Here is a 21,095-nt window from a genome sequence, read left to right on the forward strand (position 1 = left end):
AATTCTCTCTTGTTTAACTCCAAGGTTTCCATGTAATTGAGATTTTATTCTGTAGAGTTTTTATTTTCTTTCTAAACTATATCTCTGGGTTGCATAGACATGGCATTTGATTTCTTCTTTCTTAATCACATTTGAAAGTGGTATTGTTAAGACCTCTTACAAAAGACAACTAAAAAATGAAAAGTCAGAATGAAACATACAATGAAAAATATAAAAATTAAAAAAATAATGTCAGGTAAAAAGGAAAAACAACAAAAGAGAGCAAAAACCAAAACAAAATAAAAAACAAACCATACACCCACTATAGATAAGAATAAAAAATATAAGAATTAAACAAAATGAAATTCAAAGAAAGACAAAAACAAGAATAAAGAGAAAAAAGAAAAAATATTTCAGTTTTGAGCTTTTACTGTTATCTTCCGGTAGGTGTCACTGTGCTACAAGGTTTAGCTCTCTGAGATTTCTCAGCTGGCCTCACTGTGATGTACCTGTCAATGATGTAGGAGGCGCTTCAGTGCTGTTGGTGGGTTGAATATGTTATGAGGGCTTTCCAGCTTACAGCTTTAGCAATGGTGATCTCAAGCCTCAGGGCACACCTCCTATGTGTTAAGAGACCAGGGGACCAGACATGGAGCACCTCTGTTCTTCATAAGAGAGAGTATCTCTGGAGAGTTAGCTGTGGGGTCTGTCACTGCAATTCTCTGTACCCTCAAAGAGAGGGATGTGTGATCTGGGGGGCATGAGGTGAGATGCACTTTGAATTTCTCCATTTTTGCACTGAGTGCAAGCTGCAGCCAGACAGTAGGGAAATTGGCATTAACCCCTCATCCTACCACCCTTAGCCCCACAAACTCACTGCTCCTCCTGGCAGAAGGATACTCAGTCACACCGGGCCTACCTTTCCATATCCCCAGCAATCAAAACCCAGAAAGTTTGAGCTTCCCTCCTCTCTGTAGTCCTGGCAGAGAAGAAAGAAAAAAAAAAGTCCCTCCAGGCTTCTCCCCTTTCAGTAAGACTTGCAGGGAAAACCCATACTGTCCAGGCCTCCCTCCTCTCTGTAGTCCCATTGGGTAAAATCCCCGACAGTCCAGGCCTATCTACTCTCCCGAGCTGATTGCGAGTACGTCTTATTTTACTCCCCTCTTGTCAACCTTTCTCACCTTATACTTTCAGTGTGCAGATCTTTCAGGCACATATGCAAGCCCAGCGTGGGTTACTTTGCTGTATTATAAATGTTCAATTTGTTGTTGTTTGAAATGGAGAGATCAGGAATATTTCTTATGGAGCCATTATTCTGACATCATTCTGCCTTGAACAGATCTTAATATTTTTTAAACCCTTTTAAACAACTTGAAACTGTTCTTCTCACCAAGACCTTCTCCTCCTGTCTACCTCTCTTCCTGTGTCTTATAACCCCACTCCTTTCTCACCTCCCTCCTATCCTGATCCTTGTCCTCTTTTTAGCCCCACTGCTCCTCTTCTTCACTCTATCCTGCTCCCCCTCACGTCCTTGCTCTCCTGTTCCCCCTCACATTTGCCCTGTAACTTTGCCATTTCTTGATATACCACAGCCCTTGAAATGGGAATAACAATTTTAATACTAACTCTGAGCATTTCTGTTCTCATGTCAACTGGGAATAAACCAGCTGTGTTGACTAGTTTGTGCTGAATCTGTCTCGAATATCTGGCACCAGTAAAGAACCCTTTTTAAAGAATACATGTTAGAATTTAACACCACACAGGCGCCTTTTCAGAAGTTATGGCTTATAACCTGAAATATCAATGCTATTTGAAAACATTTAGACTGGCAGACCATACCCTTTATTGGGTCAAAATCTTATTTCACCACTTTAGAGAAAGCATGACAACCAAAGAGAAAGCCACCTGCACACACTCAAACTTGTGGTACTACAAATGAAATAGTCTGAAACTAAAGGTCCTTATCAAATGTAAAACAATGGAAAGGATATGAACCAATATAGGAAACATTGGGGTGGTGGAAAGACAGAAAATTTACAGGACCTATATTTATGCTTTGGTAAATTGGCCGCTGCAAGAGAAACAAAATTACTCCTCTCTTAGGTAGACATTCTACTTTCTGTCTTCTCTCTCATTCTCTTTATTTTTTTGACAGTCTAATTTCAACCATGCCTTTGGATTAGAAAAAAAATAACCTTGTTGATCCAATCCAGATTTTAGTAGTTACTGATTACAATTGCAAACACAGCTACCATATTTGATAAGAGCTAAGTAAATAGGAACTCAGACCTGTCATCGGTGAAGATATAGGTCACATACCAGAGGGTTATCTAGATGGGAAGTGCTGGTCAAGAGAGCTCTATAAAAGTTGGACAAATTATGATGTCACAGCATGGTGATCTTACTGATTCTCTGTAGCTGCATCTTTCCTCCATCATTTGGTGGCTGGTCTCATCTGGATTCTGTATTTTCAGAAAGAAATTTGACCTGAGGCCTGAGGCTTCTAAATAGCACGGATATGACACACTGCTTATTAGACTGGGTTCCGGTACACCCAGTCTAATTTCGGGAGTGTTTGCTTCCTCTTTCCTTTGACCTACATTTTTGCCTCCATACATATACCAAACGATCAGCTCCACGTTATAATTCATGAACAGGTGTGATTAATCAATCCTGAGATTTAAAATGTGAGATACTATGACTTAATAAGCAGAGGATTTATGAAATGATATATCAGTGATCAATTGCTCCTTATATGATAATTTTACAATAAAGATGCAATGTCCAAGTCATTGTATTTGGAACACACCAGGTTTAGCAGAACTGAGGAGTAATAATGAGAATAAGGAAAATGATAGAGTTAGCATAGTGAGTGCTTAACAATGTGCAGGCTCTTCTTATATGCTTTCTTGGTTATCACATAAGCTTAGAAAAAAATACATTTCATCTCTGAATGTAATTGTGGACCGAGAAAATGTAAAATTTTAAGACTATGTCCAAGATCACATACAGAGCCAGTGTTTCCACTACAGTTGACATTCACGGCCTAGGACACGGAAGTTTTTGATCTTCATACTGTATCGGCCCAGAGATTCTTTTTCACGCTTATTTTACACTAGCAATAAAATGAACAAATAACAAAAATCAAGCACATAATCAGTTATGGAGAACTTACAAAAAATACACAGTAGGGCAAATGAGAGTTACTATAGGCACATCTATAAAACATTAGAATCAATATCTTAAGCAAGTAGAGGCCCTCCTGCTAGTGAATCTAAGAGTTCCTACAGAAATATTAATAGTATGACCACACATGAAATATTAAACAAACTGAAACACATTGACCCTTTTTAAATTGTCCAGTCATTTTATTTCAAGATGACAGCCTTGGAATAGCTTTAGGATGTAATTATCAGAGTGTTATTGATCTATTCTCCCAGTAAGCATAAATGTGATTTTTCTTGTAGGTCGAAGTGATCAGTTAATAAAGTTCAAGGGAATCTCTTTACCTGTTTAGTTTTTACTGCTCATTAATTAACTACTTAAGTATGAAATGCCGCCAAAAAATAATGCAAGCAATAAAAGAGCTGAACGAATAAACATTAGAACTAGTGCCTGGTTTACATTAGTAATAATTTTGCTGCGAAGACCTAGTTCTCTAACAGGTGGAGGGCCACTACTGTTACTACCACCTGATCCTCTGATATTACACTTCGGTGGTTTCCATCCTCGCTGACAGTGACATTGTTTTTTGTTGTTGCACACCCCTTTGAAATTGCATTTCTTGATATCACAGTCAAAATGCATGTCCTGATGAAAAGTACAATTCTGCTGAAAACAGTATTTTCCTGGCCCACATGTTGCACCATCTATTACAAGCCCCATCTCTGGAATGTCTGTCCCCGGATGTGCATCGAACCCAAAGCATAGCTCTTGTTTAACATCTGTTACTATTATGTGACGAAATGTCGTGTGCTCACCTGCACCAGGTATTTGTTGGACCTTCCTACAGTGTAACATTCCACAAAAAACATCATCTGTCTCACATTTAACAGGTCGTAATCCTCCTCGCTGCCTCCTCACCCCACAGTTTCCAAATCGGTCACCTCTTGCATTCAGTTGTGTATAGCATGCAGGTGAACCATCTTTTACCTGATAGCCAAAAAGGGACTGACACTGCATATCACGGTCACTGCAGTTTCCTCTCACACAAACGGCTAATGGTGAACACGGGGTTCCATCCTGGATATAAAGGTCATCTGGACAATTCTGTGTTTTCCCATCGCAGTATTCCGGTAGATCACAAATACCTCGCACCTCTCTGCAAATCCATCCAGGGTGAGCATATTTACAGTTCCTGCAGCAACCTCCTTCATCGCAATCACTGCCAAGGGAGAGGGCACAATTGGTCCCACAACATGTATCTTCGGCACATTCTTTAAAGGTGCCACAGTCACATTCTTCTCTCTGATTTACAATGTGGTCACCACAGCGAGGAGCTACGTAAGGAAAATTAGAGTATGGTACATTTCTTGCACCCAAACAAGGATCCCACGCATGAATCCGTCCATGCAGTGATGCATAAGAACAATTGCTCCACATATCATTAAGACCAGGATCAGGAGACATGACACAGAAGGTTCTTCGAAAACATTTACAACTAGGCTTATCATTGTCCATACCCAGGCTATGACCTAGTGTATGTGCTGTAATAGTGGCAGCTAAAAACATATGAAAATGTGCTATATATACCCATGTGGACCCCCAGTTGGGATTGCATACTCCATTTGTGAAAGCATATCGGACAGTATTTCCTATTTTAAATCCTGTAAAAAGTACTGAAGTATCATGTGTAAATTGTCTCCAAAAGGTACGTTCTTTCCACAAACCATAATTTTCTGCAAGGCTGTATGCAGTCCGATAACTTTCTGGGATAAAAGTACCCTTCTGTTGCCATATGCACAACATACGTATGTGGACTTCTAGACCAATAGGATTATAAATGGTATGTACTATGCTGTTCAGCATCACCACCTTCTCCACTAGATCTGTTATATTAGGGTTCAGCCTGTATAATGCATTACTAACAGTGTAGTGGACTTTTAAATATCTCTTATGTGGCCACCACAGATACACTGGCACTGCTCTAGGGCTTTCAGCAAGTATTGCCTCTTCATATGCTAGATCTGCATCATCCTCCCCGATTGTACACCTTTCAGTCGCTGCTGATTGTTGTTCTGTCACAAGCAGAGAAATCACATGCTCAAATTGGGAAGAAGCCTCCAGTGGTTTGATTTCGTAAGTGAAGTCATCCACCTGCAGCATGCCACGCAGGCCCCCGTAGCAAGTGTCCAGCGTGCCCATGGACCCGGGAACCCCTTCCAGGTAGCTGTAGTAGTAACAGTCTCGAGGGACAAATGGGTAGTCCTCCTGCATGGCACCTTGGTCGTTATCAGTGATAACAGGAAAATGTCTGGGCAGCAAGTTCTTCTTGACCTTCATGTGAATCACATGACTGCGGCCCCTGAAGTGAATCTTGTAGGAGAGCTGGTTTGGTGCCTGAGCTCCACCCACCCAGTGGGACACCTTCCTGGGGATCACAACTTCAGAGGAAGTGAAGCGCCATCCTGGTAGGGCATGGGAGCAGCAGACCTGAGACAGCAGGAGCCAGAGCAGAGGCAGCCAGAAATCACCTGTCAGGTGGGCCTGGGCCCAGGCAGGCCCCATGAGTGAGGGAGCCTGTGACCAAAGAAAATGCAGTCAGGTGCGAGGCAGGCAAGACTAGTTCTGAAGCAGCAAGTTTCTGGCAGTGTAATCAGGACAGCAGACAGAGTCTGGCAGTTTGACACCCAAGGAAAGGGGGAGGGGGGAGGGGAAACTATTGCATAACAATGGTGCATTCATTAGGGGAGGTTGTGCTCAGTACTCTGGGGACCCTGGACTGAAATGTCCCCTGGTCTGTTGCAAAAGACACAGAGGAAGAATAAGTGGATTTGTTGGGAATTTTAAGACCCTTAGTAGCTTTCTTCTTGACATCTAGAAGACATAATAGATCAACATGTAATTAAGAAGGAGAATGGAGAAGACAGTGCAATTTTTCCTTTTAAGAACTTTGAGGAGAGAATTAGATTCACTCATATTTATAAAAACTGAATGCTGCCTGACCAGGCGGTGGCGCAACAGATAGAGCGTCGGACTGGGATGCGGAGGACCCAGGTTCGAGACCCTGAGTCACCAGCTTGATCATGGGCTCATCTGGTTTGAGCAAAGCTCACCAGCTTGGACCCAATGTCTCTGGCTCGAGCAAGGGGGTTACTCAGTCTGCTGAAGGCTCACGGTCAAGGCACATATGAGAAAGCAATCAATGAACAACTAAGATGTTGCAACGAAAAACTAACGATTGATGCTTCTCATCTCTCTCTGTTCCTGTCTGTCTGTCCCTATCTATCCCTTTCTCTGACTCACTCTCTGTCTCAAAAAAAAAAAACAAAAAAAACCTGAATGCCATTGGGCTGAATGATGAAAAAAAGTGGAAGGAGATTTCATGAGTAGAAAAATTAGGGTATAATAATAGTTTCTTATACAGTGAAACTTATACTTATCTGCCCTATGTCCTGGCAAATCTAATCTTAGGTAATTACCCACTAAGACTTGCAGATGAACTTTCATAGCAGCATTATTCACGAGTTCATCCCACCAACTGGAACCGACCAGTACTTAATAGACAAATGCATACACAAACTGGTAAATTCGTCCAGTGGAATAGTCTTCAGTAAATCACAAGAAACTGCTGATACTTGTAAGTATATGGATGTGTCTCACAGATACGATGATGATATTTACAGAAAGAAATTAGACCAAAGGAACTTAATATACAGTTTAGGTTTTATGAAGTTCTAGAACAGTCCAAAATCAGTTATGGGAACAGAATGTAAAATGGTCGTTTCTTTTCATGGAAATGGAGGAATGGAGGGAACTTTCTGTAGTACTGGAAAACTTATATCTTGACTGGGGTGTGCTATAAATTAAATGTCCATGTCCCTCTACAATTCATATGTTAAAATTCTAAACCCCTAGGGGATGGTATTGTTACTGTAAGTAGCTAAAGATGAATGCACGAAGCAAGCAGAAGACATCAGACATTGAGCATAGTAAACTATGGAAGAGGGAATCAAACTTTAGGCTTACTAAAACTGGGAGGCCCACTTCAATAGGAAGTTATAGCATTTCCCTCATTAGGAATCTCTAGCATTTACAGGTTAATTCACACACTGTAGATTACCCTTGCACCATCCGGCCTCAGGACTTAATTCCTGAGCTAGTTAGGAATTGTCCCCTGGGGTTCAACTGGTCCATCCCCAGACTATGGGGGTGGTGCTCCTGTGTCTCCACTTTGAGGCATGCACAACAGAGCCAGGGTGTCAACCAGAGAGACTATCAGTCAGCCTAGAAGAAAGATCTGATTGATTAGTAAGGGAAACCAGCACAAGCCCGCAAAAGATTAAGAACTTAATGGTTAGTTTAAAGAATATAATCTAGTCTTGGCCGGTTACTTCAGTCAGTTAGAATGCTGTCCCAAAACAAGTTTGCAGGTTTGATCCCTGTCAGGGCCCATATGGGAACCAACCAGTGAATGCACAACTACTAAGTAGGACAACAGATGAATTCTTTTCTCTTATTCTCTCTCTCAAATCAATCAAGCAATAAAAATGTAATTGAAAAATAAAAGCCTATACTCCAAGCGAACAACAGTGCTTTCCTCCTCTTCTACTTGGACACACACTCTGCCACTGTTCCTTTGCAGCTCTAATGATCCTCAGGGACCCAGCAGTGGCAGGGGCTCTGAGTGTGCCCTGGTTCAACAACACAGCACCTGGACTGGACTAGGCTTTATGCGGATTGAACCAGGGCACAGATTCTGGACTCTGGCCTTTGTGCTGGGCTTGGTGAAGATGAGGCTGGACTTTTTCCATGGTGGGATGAAGAGAATTGAGACACAGGAATCTATGGGTCTCCTTCCATTTCAACCCTAAATATATCTTACCACGAATGCCTCACTCCACCCATACATGAGTCCTGTGCGATGTCCTTCCCGTGATTCCATAAAAGAGCACCATTTCCACCTACAGCAGTATTAGGAGGTGAGGTCTTTAGAAAGTGATTAGGTCATGAGAGCACAGCCCTTATGAACAGAATTAGTGTCTTTATATAAAGAGGCCCGAGAGGCTCCCTCTCCCCTTCTGCCTGCAATGTGGGATTACAGGAAGCAGGTGCTGCTGTCTGTGAACAAAGAAGTGGATTTCATCAGACACTGAATCTGCTGGTGCTGGAACTTGGACTTCCAGCCTCCAGAACTGTGAGAAATAAAGTTCCTTGTTTAGAAAACATCTCATCTAAGGTGTTTTGTTACAGCAGCCCAAACAGACTAAGACAGGGTTGTGGTTACAAATCACACCATAAATCTGTGTATTTTATTGCAAAGCAATGTAGACCTCAGAAAGTTAATTTCGTACAAATGTTTGACCTCAGCTTCATTTTTACCTAGTCTGAAGAAGCACATCATTATTCATCCCAAACCACATCTTCTTTACCTTTTCAAAAATCATTTAAAAATTCAGTTGTGTGTGAATGCACTTACCTCAATATAAGGAAGTTAGCAAGAATAACTTATCTGACCTGTTTTCTTCTCTTATGGATCATATCTTTTAGTTGGGAAGGTTAACACACATATTCATATTTGGAAATTAAGTCAGACATACTGATATTTATTTTATTTGTTTTTTATTTTTAATAAAGTTTATATAATTGTAAAATTTCAGAAAATATAAAAATATGAAATGAAGAATGAATATAAAAATGTATAATAAAAGACATAATGACTCTCAAGACAAAATTTCCTGCCCAGTGATAACTATTGCTAATCCTTTATTGTATATTCTTTCACGTTTAAATTCTTAGAGATTTTTTTTTTTTATTCATTTTAGAGAGGAGAGGAGCCTGACCTGTGGTGGCGCAGTGGATAAAGCGTCGACCTGGAAATGCTGAGGTCGCCGGTTCGAAACCCTGGGCTTGCCTGGTCAAGGCACATATGGGAGTTGATGCTTCCTGCTCCTCCCCCTTCTCTCTCTCTGTTTCTTTCTATCTCCCTCTCTCTCTCCTTTCTAAAATGAATAAATTAAAAAAATAAATATTTTAAAAAAAAAAAAAGAGAGGAGAGGGAGAGACAGAGAGAGAGAGAGAGAGAGAGAGAGAGGAGAGAAGGGGGGAGGAGCTGGAAGCATCAACTCCCACATGTGCCTTGACCAGGCAAGCCCAGGGTTTCGAACCGGCGACCACAGCATTTCCAGGTCGACGCTTTATCCACTGCGCCACCACAGGTCAGGCGTATTCTTAGAGATTTTTGTGTGCATACACATTTTTTTATTTATTTTATTTATTTTTTATTTAAGTAATTGTGTTTACATAGTTTCTAGTGTCGCCCCAAATGCATCCCCCTCCCCCATATTCCACTCAACATCGCCCTCGCCCCCCTCCCAACAGCGCTCTCCCCTTTCTCCCTTCAGGTTTATCCCATCCTATCATCCCCTTTCCCTCTGTCCTCTTTTCCTCTGGTCCCTTTGATTCCTCCTCTGTCTCAATTCATTCCTCAGTTCACATTGTTCCTTGGATTCCTCAAATGAGTGAGGTCATTTGATATTTTTCTTTCTCTGCTTGGCTTATTTCACTTAATATAATAGTTTCCAAGTCCATCCATGTTGCTGCAAAAGGTAATATTTCCTTCTTTTTCGTGGCCCCATAGTATTCCATTGTATATATGTACGACCGCTTTTTAAACCACTTGTCCACTGACGGACACTTGGTCTGTTTCCAAATCTTCGCTATTCTGAGCAATGTTACCATAAACATGGGGATGGGTGCATTTCTTTTTTTGAGTCAGTGATATGGTGTTCTCAGGGCTGGGTCAACAGGCAGTTCCATTTTTAATTTTTTGAGGAATCTCCATACTGTTTTCCACAGTGGCTGCACCGGTCTGCATTCCCACCAGCAGTGCAGGAGGGATCCCCTTTCTCCACATCCTCACCAGCACCTATCATGTGTTGTTTTGTTAATGAGCACAATTCTGACTTGTGTGAAGTGGCATCTCAGTGTGGTTTTAATTTGCATTTCTCTAATAATTAGTAATGTTGAACATTTTTCATCTGTCTATTGGCCATCTGTACGTCCTCTTTGGAGAAATGTCTATTCATTTCTTTTGCCCATTTTTTGATTGGATTGTTTGTGTTCCTGGTGTTGAGTTTTACAAGTACTTTATAAATTTTGGTTATTAACCTTTTATCAGACATATTGTCGAATATGCTCTCCCATTGTGTGGTTTGTCTTTTTGTTCTGTTCATCTTGTCTTTAACTGTACAAAAGCTTCTTAGATTGATATAGTCCCATTTGTTTATTCTGTCTTTTATTTCACTTGCCCGTGGAGATAGATCAGCAAATATATTGCTGTGAGAGATGTTGCTGAGCTTACTGCCTGTGTTTTCTTCTAATATGCTTATAGTTTCACAACTTACATTTAAGTCTTTTATCCATTTTGAGTTTATTTTTGTGAATGATGTAAGTTGGTGGTCTAGTTTCATTTTTTTGCAGGTAGCTATCCAATTTTTCCAACACTATTTGTTAAATTGACTGTCTTTTTTACTCCATTGTATGCTCTTACCTCCTTTGTCAAATATCAGTTGTCCATAAAGGTGTGTGTTTGTTTCTGGGTTCTCTGTTCTGTTCCATTAATCTATATGCCTGTTCTTATGCCAGTACCAAGCTGTTTTGAGTACAATGGCCTTGTAGTATAACTTTATATCAGGAAGTGTGATACCTCCCACTTTATTCTTCTTTTTCAAGATTGCTGAGGCTATTCGTGTCCTTTTTTTGGTTCCATATAAATTTTTGGAATACTTGTTCTCTATCTTTGAAGTATGTCATTGGTATTTTAATTGTTATTGCAATGAATTTATAAATTGCTTTGGGTAATATAGACATTCTAATAATGTTTATTCTTCCTAACCATGAACACGGTATATGCTTCCACTTGTTTGTATCTTCCTTGATTTCTTTGATCAATGTTTTATAATTTTCCTAGTATAAGTCTTTAATCTCCTTGGTTAAATTTACTCCTAGGTAGTTTTTTTGTTCATTTGTTTCAATAGTGAAGGGAATTGTTTCTTTAATTTCTCTTTCTGACAGTTCATTGTTGGTGTATAAAAGTGCCTATGATTTCTGTGTATTAGTTTTATACCTTGCCACCTTGTTGAATTCATTTATCAAGTCCAGTAGTTTTTTGACTGAGACTTTAGGGTTTTCTATATACAGTATCATATCATCTGCAAATAATGATAATGATAGTTTACTTCTTCTTTCCAATTTGGATGCCTTTTGTTTCTTCTTGTCTGATTGCTGTAGCTAGGACTTCCTGAACTCTGTTGAATAAGAGTGGTGAAAGGGAGTACATCTTGTTCCTGATCTTAAGGAGATTGCTTTTAACTTTAGTCCATTGATTATGATGTTGGCAGTGGGTTTGTTATAGATGGCCTATATCATGTTGAGGTATGTTTTCTGTATTCCCACTTTGCTAAGAGTTTGGATCATAAATAGGTGCTGGATTTTATCAAATATTTTTTCTGCATCTATTAAAATTATCATGTGGGAGAGTAATGGCGGGGTAGGAAGCGATACCGATAAATCTCCCCCAAAACTCAACAAGATCTTCAACCAGAAACAGAAAAACCTATACTTGGAGCTTCCAGATTCTTCGCAATACACCCAAAGGTATGATTGAGTGAAAAATTGGCTAAATATATAACCAAACCCCGAAGGAAATAGGGAGTAAGAAATGCTCCGCCTTCCTCACTAACCTAAACAGGGCGGCTTTCTCTGGTAACTGTGAATATAGAAACTGAGGCGGGCAAAGGGGGTGAATAGATCCAGGCCGCCGCAGCAAAAACGGCCGAACCAGGCTGTGGCTCGGAGATGCAAGCCAAGGAAAATCTGATCCTGTGGCAACCTGGGCAATACAAGCTAACACTCGCGCCAAACCCAAACAAAGAAAGACAAGCGGAGCGGCCATTTTACCCGGTCTCCTGGTCGGTGCGCAGTTAGTGGAAGAGAGATTTCTTCCTAAGCCGCGGAAGTGGGTGCCCGTGTTGCCCCACGGAGAGGCAGGGTCAGAGGCCTTTCTGTGGGCTGAGGGCAGAGTCTCTGGGCAGCCCCAGCGCCCTGGGAAAGCCACACACGGGAGGGAGTGAGAACTAATCCCAACGGTGGAGATTTTCCGTGCTGGAGGCTGTTTCACTCAGAGGGAACCGCGGCCGGCCTCATATCCTGGTTTGCGCGCGCAGATAAGGAGTGAGCGATTCCTCCGAGTGCCTCGGCAGTGCGCGCCCGTGTTATTGCACAGAGGGGCAGAGTCAGGGGCCTTTGTGTGGGCCAAAGCGGAATCTCGGGCCGCCCCAGCGCCTTGCAAAAGCCGCGCACGGGGACGGAGCGAGACTCAATTCCAACGCTGCAACTTTTCCCTGCGGTTGGGGGTTTCACTCAGAGCGTGAGACTGCTGGCCGGATATCCTGGTTGCAGACAGTGAGTGAGAGTTTCCTCCAAGCTTCCCGGAAGTGGGCGCCCGCTTGTGTTACCGGATAGAGTGGCAGAGCCAGAGGTCTTCGAGTGGGCGGAAAGCCCGCCTGATTATGCTAGCAGCTCTGACTGACTGAGCCTTACCCAGAGCCCTGTGCTGAGTGGAAATAGAGTGGGGAGTTGCCAGCTCTTTGAGCCTCTTACTATCCAGGCAGAGGCAGCAGCAACCCCATACCTGGACTATCAGGCTACTAATTGAGGAAGGAAAGACTAGGAGAAAGGCTCCAGGAACACGGACTCTCTCACTGTCGGAGCCTATAAATGCTAATGAGCCTCGACTCCCAACGAGAATAAAGCACAATACATGACATTGCCATAGAGACTTATCAACTGCAAACCTCTACCTGAGCGTGCCAAAGGGGCAGAACCCGGGGTACAGAGTCACCGACCAGGAAGAGGGAGAGAAAAGAAAAAGCAAGAAGATAACCTCTCAAAATCAAGAATAATCTGCAGACTTTATAACCTATCCCATTTTATTATATTTGTTCGTTTGTTTCTCTTATCTTCATTCTTGAGACTCTTTTTTCCTCCTCCAATTTGGCCGATTAACTCTCTACCGGTCTTACTCTCTCCTCTCCTTGAACTACACTACCCATAAGTGTTACATCTCCCATTATCATTTCTCTTCTCTTCCTTTCTCTCTATGAGGGTTGCACTCCAAAACCCTTAACTCTCTCTCTCTCTCTCCTTTCTTTTTTCTTCTTTTAGTGGTTCCCTCTTTTTTTCTCTCTCTCTCTTTCTTTTCTCCCTCTATATTAGTTTCTTCCTTTCTCCTTTACATCTCCTCTCATTCAAACCTCAATAACAAACAAATTATCTTATCTGGGACTCAAACCTATGTTTGTGGCATTTTGGGGGGTTTTTACTTCACCTTTTTAACTCACTAGCAGTGCTCCCATCCCTGGCTCTCCATATTATCTAGTTCTTGTTCCACTAAATACAATAGTAAGTTTTTAATTTGTCCCCCCATTTTTCCATTTTCCTCTTATTCCTCTCATCATAACTCTTAGAAAACCAACACCTAAAAGCAAATCATTTTATTCTTGACCCAAATTTTTTCCTTATTTGCTTTTTGTGGGTCCATACGCTCTTTTTTTTTTTTTCCTTTTTTTTTTTTTCTTTCTCTCTTTTTTGCCCCTTTATTACTTTTCCCCAATTCAGGCCCTCCATCACAGGCATTGTTTGTTATAACTCACAGTCCACCACAAGATTTTCTCAAGAAAGAGGGGAGAGGAGAGGAGAGGAAAAAAAGAGGGGGGGAATAATTTCCTTTTTTTTTTAATTTTTATTTTATTTTATTTTTCTTTATTTCATTATTAATTTTTTTTAAAAAAACAACTCTTTTCGATTTGTTATTTTTTTATTTTTTTTAACTTTTTATTCTTTATTAAATCTCATTAATACTATCAACAAAACCACCCTCAGATGCCATTAAGGAAGAGAAAATCGAATATCATGGATACAAAAGAAAGAGAGGTAACACAGCTAGATGAGGAAAAATCTATGGAGAAAAAATTTAATATATTGGAAACCTTGGAGTTAAATGACAGAGAATTCAAGATAGAAATCCTAAAAATCCTCCGAGATATACAAGAAAACACAGAAAGGCAATATAGGGAGCTCAGAAAACAACTCCATGAACACAAAGAATATATGTCCAAGGAAATTGAAACTATAAAAACAAATCAAACAGAGATGAAAAACTCAATTCACGAGCTGAAAAACGAAGTAACAAGCTTAGCTAATAGAACAGGTCAGATAGAAGAGAGGATTAGTGAAATAGAAGACAAGCAACTTGAGGCACAACAGAGAGAAGAAGAAAGAGACTCAAAAATTAAAAAAAATGAGATAGCCCTACAAGAATTATCTGACTCCATTAAAAAGAATAACATAAGAATAATAGGTATATCAGAGGGAGAAGAGAGAGAAAATGGAATGGAGAACATACTTAAACAAATAATTGATGAGAACTTCCCAAGCCTGTGGAAAGAACTAAAGCCTCAAGTTCAAGAAGCAAACAGAACTCCAAGTTTTCTTAACCCCAACAAACCTACTCCAAGGCATATCATAATGAAATTGGCACAAACCAACAGCAAAGAAAAAATTCTCAAGGCAGCCAGGGAAAAGAAGAATACAACATATAAAGGAAGGCCCATTAGATTATCATCAGATTTCTCAGCAGAAACTCTACAAGCTAGAAGAGAGTGGACCCCAATATATAAAGTCCTGAAAGAGAGGAACTTTCAGCCACGAATACTATACCCATCAAAGCTATCCTTCAAATACGAAGGAGAAATAAAAACATTCACAGATACAGAAAAGATGAGGGAATTTATCATCAGAAAACCCCCACTCCAGGAACTACTAAAGGGGTTCTCCAATCAGATACAAAGAACAAAAAAAAAACAGAGCCACAAGTAAAAGCTCCAAGAAGAACACAATAAAACCAAATTTAAACTGTGACAACAACAAAAAGAAAGAGGGGGAGAAGACGGAGATTAACAGTAGCAAAGGACGATGGAGTGCAAAAGTACTCAAAAAATAGTTCGCTACAATGAACAGGGTAGGGACCCTTTTCATTACTCAAAGGTAACCACCATTGAAAAAACCACCACAGAAGCACATGAGATAAAAAAGATAGCAACAGAGGAAAGATGTATGGAATACAACCAAATAAAAACAAAAGATAGAAAAACGAAAGAGAAGGATCAAACAAGACACAAAACTAACAGAAAGCAAGATATAAAATGGCAATAGGGAACTCACAAGTATCAATAATTACACTAAATGTAAATGGATTAAACTCACCAATAAAAAGGCACAGAGTAGCAGAATGGATTAAAAAAGAAAATCCAACTGTATGCTGCCTACAGGAAACTCATCTAAGTAACAAGGATAAAAACAAATTCAAAGTGAAAGGCTGGAAAACAATACTCCAAGCAAATAACATCCAAAAAAAAGCAGGTGTAGCAATACTCATATCGGATAATGCTGACTACAAGACAGGAAAAGTACTCAGAGACAAAAATGGCCATTTCATAATGGCTAAGGGGACACTGAATCAAGAAGACATAACAATTCTTAATATATATGCACCAAACCAAGGAGCACCAAAATATATAAGACAGCTACTTATTGATCTTAAAACAAAAACTGACAAAAATACAATCATACTTGGAGACCTCAATACACCGCTGACGGCTCTAGATCGGTCATCCAAACAGAGAATCAACAAAGACATAGTGGCCTTAAACAAAACACTAGAGCACCTGGATATGATAGACATCTACAGGACATTTCATCCCAAAGTGACTGAGTATACATTTTTCTCCAGTGTACATGGATCATTCTCAAGAATTGACCATATGTTGGGCCACAAAAACAACATCAGCAAATTCAGAAAAATTGAAGTTGTACCAAGCATATTTTCTGATCATAAAGCCTTGAAACTAGAATTCAACTGCAAAAAAGAGGAAAAAAATCCCACAAAAATGTGGAAACTAAACAACATACTTTTAAAAAATGAATGGGTCAAAGAAGAAATAAGTGCAGAGATCAAAAGATATATACAGACTAATGAAAATGACAATACGACATATCAGAATCTATGGGATGCAGCAAAAGCAGTGATAAGAGGGAAGTTCATATCGCTTCAGGCATATATGAACAAACAAGAGAGAGCCCAAGTGAACCACTTAAGTTCCCACCTTAAGGAACTAGAAAAAGTAGAACAAAGACAACCCAAAAGCAGCCGAAGAAAGGAGATAATAAAAATCAGAGCAGAAATAAATGAATTAGAGAACAGAAAAACTATAGAAAAAATTAATAGAACAAGGAGCTGGTTCTTTGAAAAGATCAACAAAATTGACAAACCCTTGGCAAGACTTACCAAGGAAAAAAGAGAAAGAACTCATATAAACAAAATCCAAAATGAAAGAGGAGAAATCACCACGGACACCGTAGATATACAAAGAATTATTGTAGAATACTATGAAAAACTTTATGCCACTAAATTCAACAACCTAGAAGAAATGGATAAATTCCTAGAACAATACAACCTTCCTAGACTGAGTCAAGAAGAAGCAGAAAGCCTAAACAGACCTATCAGTAGAGAAGAAATAGAAAAAACCATTAAAAACCTCCCCAAAAATAAAAGTCCAGGCCCTGACGGCTATACCAGCGAATTTTATCAAACATTCAAAGAAGACTTGGTTCCTATTCTACTCAAAGTCTTCCAAAAAATTGAAGAAGAAGCAATACTTCCAAACACATTTTATGAGGCCAACATAACCCTCATACCAAAACCAGGCAAGGATGGCACAGAAAAAGAAAACTACAGACCAATATCTCTAATGAATACAGATGCTAAAATACTAAACAAAATACTAGCAAATCGAATACAACAACATATTAAAAAAATAATACATCATGTTCAAGTGGGATTCATCCCAGAATCTCAAGGATGGTTCAACATACGTAAAACGGTTAATGTAATACACCATATCAACAAAACAAAGAACAAAAACCACATGATCTTATCAATAGACGCAGAAAAGGCTTTCGATAAAATACAACACAATTTTATGTTTAAGACTCTCAACAAAATGGGTATAGAAGGAAAATATCTCAACATGATAAAGGCCATATATGATAAACCATCAGCTAACATCATATTAAATGGCACTAAACTGAAGGCTTTCCCCCTTAAATCAGGAACAAGACAGGGTTGTCCACTCTCTCCACTCTTATTTAATGTGGTACTAGAGGTTCTCGCCACAGCAATCAGACAAGACAAAGAAATAAAAGGCATCCATATCGGAAAAGAAGAAGTAAAGGTATCACTTTTTGCAGATGATATGATCCTATACATCGAAAACCCCAAAGAATCCACAAAAAGACTACTAGAAACAATAAGCCAATACAGTAAGGTCGCAGGATACAAAATTAACATACAGAAGTCAATAGCCTTTCTATATGCCAACAATGAAACAACTGAGAAGGAACTCAAAAGAATAATCCCCTTCACGATTGCAACAAAAAAAATAAAATACTTAGGAATAAACATAACAAAGAATGTAAAGGACTTATATAATGAAAACTATAAACCATTGTTAAGGGAAATCGAAAAAGATATAATGAGATGGAAGAATATACCTTGTTCTTGGCTAGGAAGAATAAATATAATCAAGATGGATATATTACCCAAAGCAATATACAAATTTAATGCAATTCCCATCAAAATTCCAATGACATTTTTTAAAGAAATAGAGCAAAAAATCATCAGATTTATATGGAACTATAAAAAACCCCGAATAGCCAAAGCAATCCTAAAGAAAAAGAATGAAGCTGGGGGCATAACAATACCTGACTTCAAACTCTATTATAGGGCCACGACAATCAAAACAGCATGGTATTGGCAGAAAAATAGACACTCAGACCAATGGAACAGAATAGAAAGTCCAGAAATAAAACCACATATATATAGTCAAATAATTTTTGATAAAGGGGCCAACAACACACAATGGAGAAAAGAAAGCCTCTTCAATAAATGGTGCTGGGAAAACTGGAAAGCCACATGCAAAAGAATGAAACTGGACTACAGTCTCTCCCCCTGTACAAAAATTAACTCAAAATGGATCAAAGATCTAAACATAAGACCTGAAACAATTAAGTACATAGAAGAAGACATAGGTACTCAACTCATGGACCTGGGTTTTAAAGAGCATTTTATGAATTTGACTCCAATGGCAAGAGAAGTGAAGGCAAAAATTAATGAATGGGACTACATCAGACTAAGAAGTTTTTGCTCAGCAAGGGAAACTGATAACAAAATAAACAGAAAGCCAACTAAATGGGAAATGATATTTTCAAACAACAGCTCAGATAAGGGCCTAATATCCAAAATATACAAAGAACTCATAAAACTCAACAACAAACAAACAAACAATCCAATAAAAAAATGGGAAGAGGATATGAATAGACACTTCTCCCAGGAAGAAATACAAATGGCCAACAGATATATGAAAAGATGCTCATCTTCTTTAGCTATTAGAGAAATGCAAATCAAAACGGCAATGAGATACCACCTCACACCTGTTCGATTAGCTGTTATTAGCAAGTCAGGTAATAGCAAATGTTGGAGAGGCTGTGGAGAAAAAGGAACCCTCATACACTGTTGGTGGGAATGTAAAGTAGTACAACCATTATGGAAGAAAGTATGGTGGTTCCTCAAAAAACTGAAAATAGAACTACCTTATGACCCAGCAATCCCTCTACTGGGTATATATCCCCAAAACTCAGAAACATTGATACGTAAAGACACATGCAGCCCCATGTTTATTGCAGCATTGTTCACAGTGGCCAGGACATGGAAACAACCAAAAAGCCCATCAATAGATGACTGGATAAAGAAGATGTGGCACATATACACTATGGAATACTACTCAGCCATAAGAAATGATGACATCGGAACATTTACAGCAAAATGGTGGGATCTTGATAACATGATACGAAGCGAAATAAGTAAATCAGAAAAAAACAGGAACTGTATTATTCCATACGTAGGTGGGACATAATAGTGAAACTAAGAGACATTGATAAGAGTGTGGTGGTTACGGGGGGGAGGGGGGAATGGGAGAGGGATAGGGGGTGGGAGGGGCACAAAGAAAACAAGATAGAAGGTGACAGAGGACAATCTGACTTTGGGTGGTGGGTATGCAACATAATTGAACGACAAGATAACCTGGACTTGTTATCTTTGAATATATGTATCCTGATTTATTGATGTCACCCCATTAAAAAAATAAAATTATAAAAAAAAAAAAATATCATGTGGGTTTTCTCCTTCCTTTTGTTTATGTAATGAATCAATCACATTGATTGATTTATGAATATTGTACCATCCTTGCCTCCCCAGAATAAATCCCACTTGATCATGATGTATGATTTTTTTCATGTATTGCTAGATTCGGTTTGCTAGTATTTTGTTGAGGATTTTAGCATCTAAATTCATCAGCTATATTGGCCTATAATTTTCTTTCTTTGTGTTGTCTTTGCCTGGTTTTGAAATCAGAATTATGCTCACTTCAGAAAAGGAGCTTGGAAGTCTTCCTTCCTCTTGAATTTTTTGAAATAGCTTGAGAAGGATAGGAGTTAGTTCTTCTTTGAATATTTGGTAGAATTCACCAGTGAAGCCATCTGGCCCAGGGCTTTTGTTTGTTGGGAGTGTTTTGATAACTATTTCGATCTCATTTGTTGTAATCAGTCTGTTTAGGTTTTCTGATTCTTCCAGATTGATTTTTGAAAGATTATATGTTTCAAGGAATTTGTCCATTTCACCTAGGTTGTCTATTTTTTTTTTTTTGGCATACAGTTCTTCATAGTATTTTCTTACAATCCTTTGTATTTCTATTGTGTCTGTTGTTATTTCTCCACTCCCATTTCTAATTTTATTTATTTGAGTCCTCTCTCTTTTTTTCTTGGTGAGTCTGGTTAAAGGTTCATCAATCTTGTTTACCCTTTCAGAGAACCAGCTCTTGGTTTCATTGATCGTCTGTATTGTTTCTTTAGCCTCTATGTCATTTATTTCCACTCTGATCTTTATTATTTCCTTCCTTGTACTACCTCTGGGCTTTACTTGCTGTTCTTTTTCTAGTTCTATTAGATGCAGGGTTAAGTTGTTTATTTGAGCTTTTCCCAGCTTCTTAAGTTTTGCCTGTAGTGCTATGAACTTCCCTCTCAGGGCTGCTTTTTCTGTGTTCTATAAATTTTGAGTTGTTCTATGCTCATTATCATTTGTTTCTAAGAATTTTTTTTCTTCTTGGATCTCATTGTTTACCCATTAGTTTTTTTAAAACATGCTATTTAGTTTCCATGTGTGTGAGTATGTTCCAGTTTTCTGTTGTGGTTGATTTCTCGTTTCATGCCATTGTGATCAGAGAAAATGCTGATATAATTACAATATTCTTAAATTTGTTGAGACCGCTTTTCTGCCCTAACATGTGGTCTAACCTAGAGAATGTACCATGAGCACTTGAAAAGAATGTATATGCTGCTGCTTTAGGGTGAAAGGTTCTGAAGATATCTATTAAATCCAGTTGATCTATTGTGTCCTTTAAGTCTGCTGTTTTTTATGTTCCTTGAAATGAGACAAGGTTTACTGTAGTTTTGTATGTGTCGATTTTTTTCTTTTTTCTTTTTGGTTGCTGAAAATTGGGTATTTTATAACTGAAACGTGGTAACTCTGGAAATCAATTTTATACTTCACCATGATGCCTTTTAAAAATTTGATAGCTGAAAGTCAATGGAGACTTTTTCACAAAATTTTCAAATATTATTCTGGGGTGCTCATTGATGACTCTGTTCCTGTAGCCCATCTTCATCTTATGTGTTCACAGAGACCTGTGAACTTCTGAAGCAGTTTGAAGATGGCTTATTCC

At 39.1% G+C, this 21,095-nt stretch overlaps 1 protein-coding gene across 1 annotated transcript; it reads right to left on the minus strand.

Moving 5' to 3' along the window:
* Window positions 1–3,513: 3,513 nt before the first annotated feature.
* LOC136335401 (disintegrin and metalloproteinase domain-containing protein 20-like) lies at window positions 3,514–5,706 on the minus strand. The gene has a single exon (XM_066276676.1). It carries the CDS (start codon window positions 5,704–5,706, stop codon window positions 3,514–3,516), a length of 2,193 nt encoding a protein of 730 aa, XP_066132773.1.
* Window positions 5,707–21,095: the final 15,389 nt, after the last annotated feature.

Source organism: Saccopteryx bilineata, chromosome 4 (assembly GCF_036850765.1).
Source record: "Saccopteryx bilineata isolate mSacBil1 chromosome 4, mSacBil1_pri_phased_curated, whole genome shotgun sequence".
Lineage (NCBI taxonomy): Eukaryota > Metazoa > Chordata > Mammalia > Chiroptera > Emballonuridae > Saccopteryx > Saccopteryx bilineata.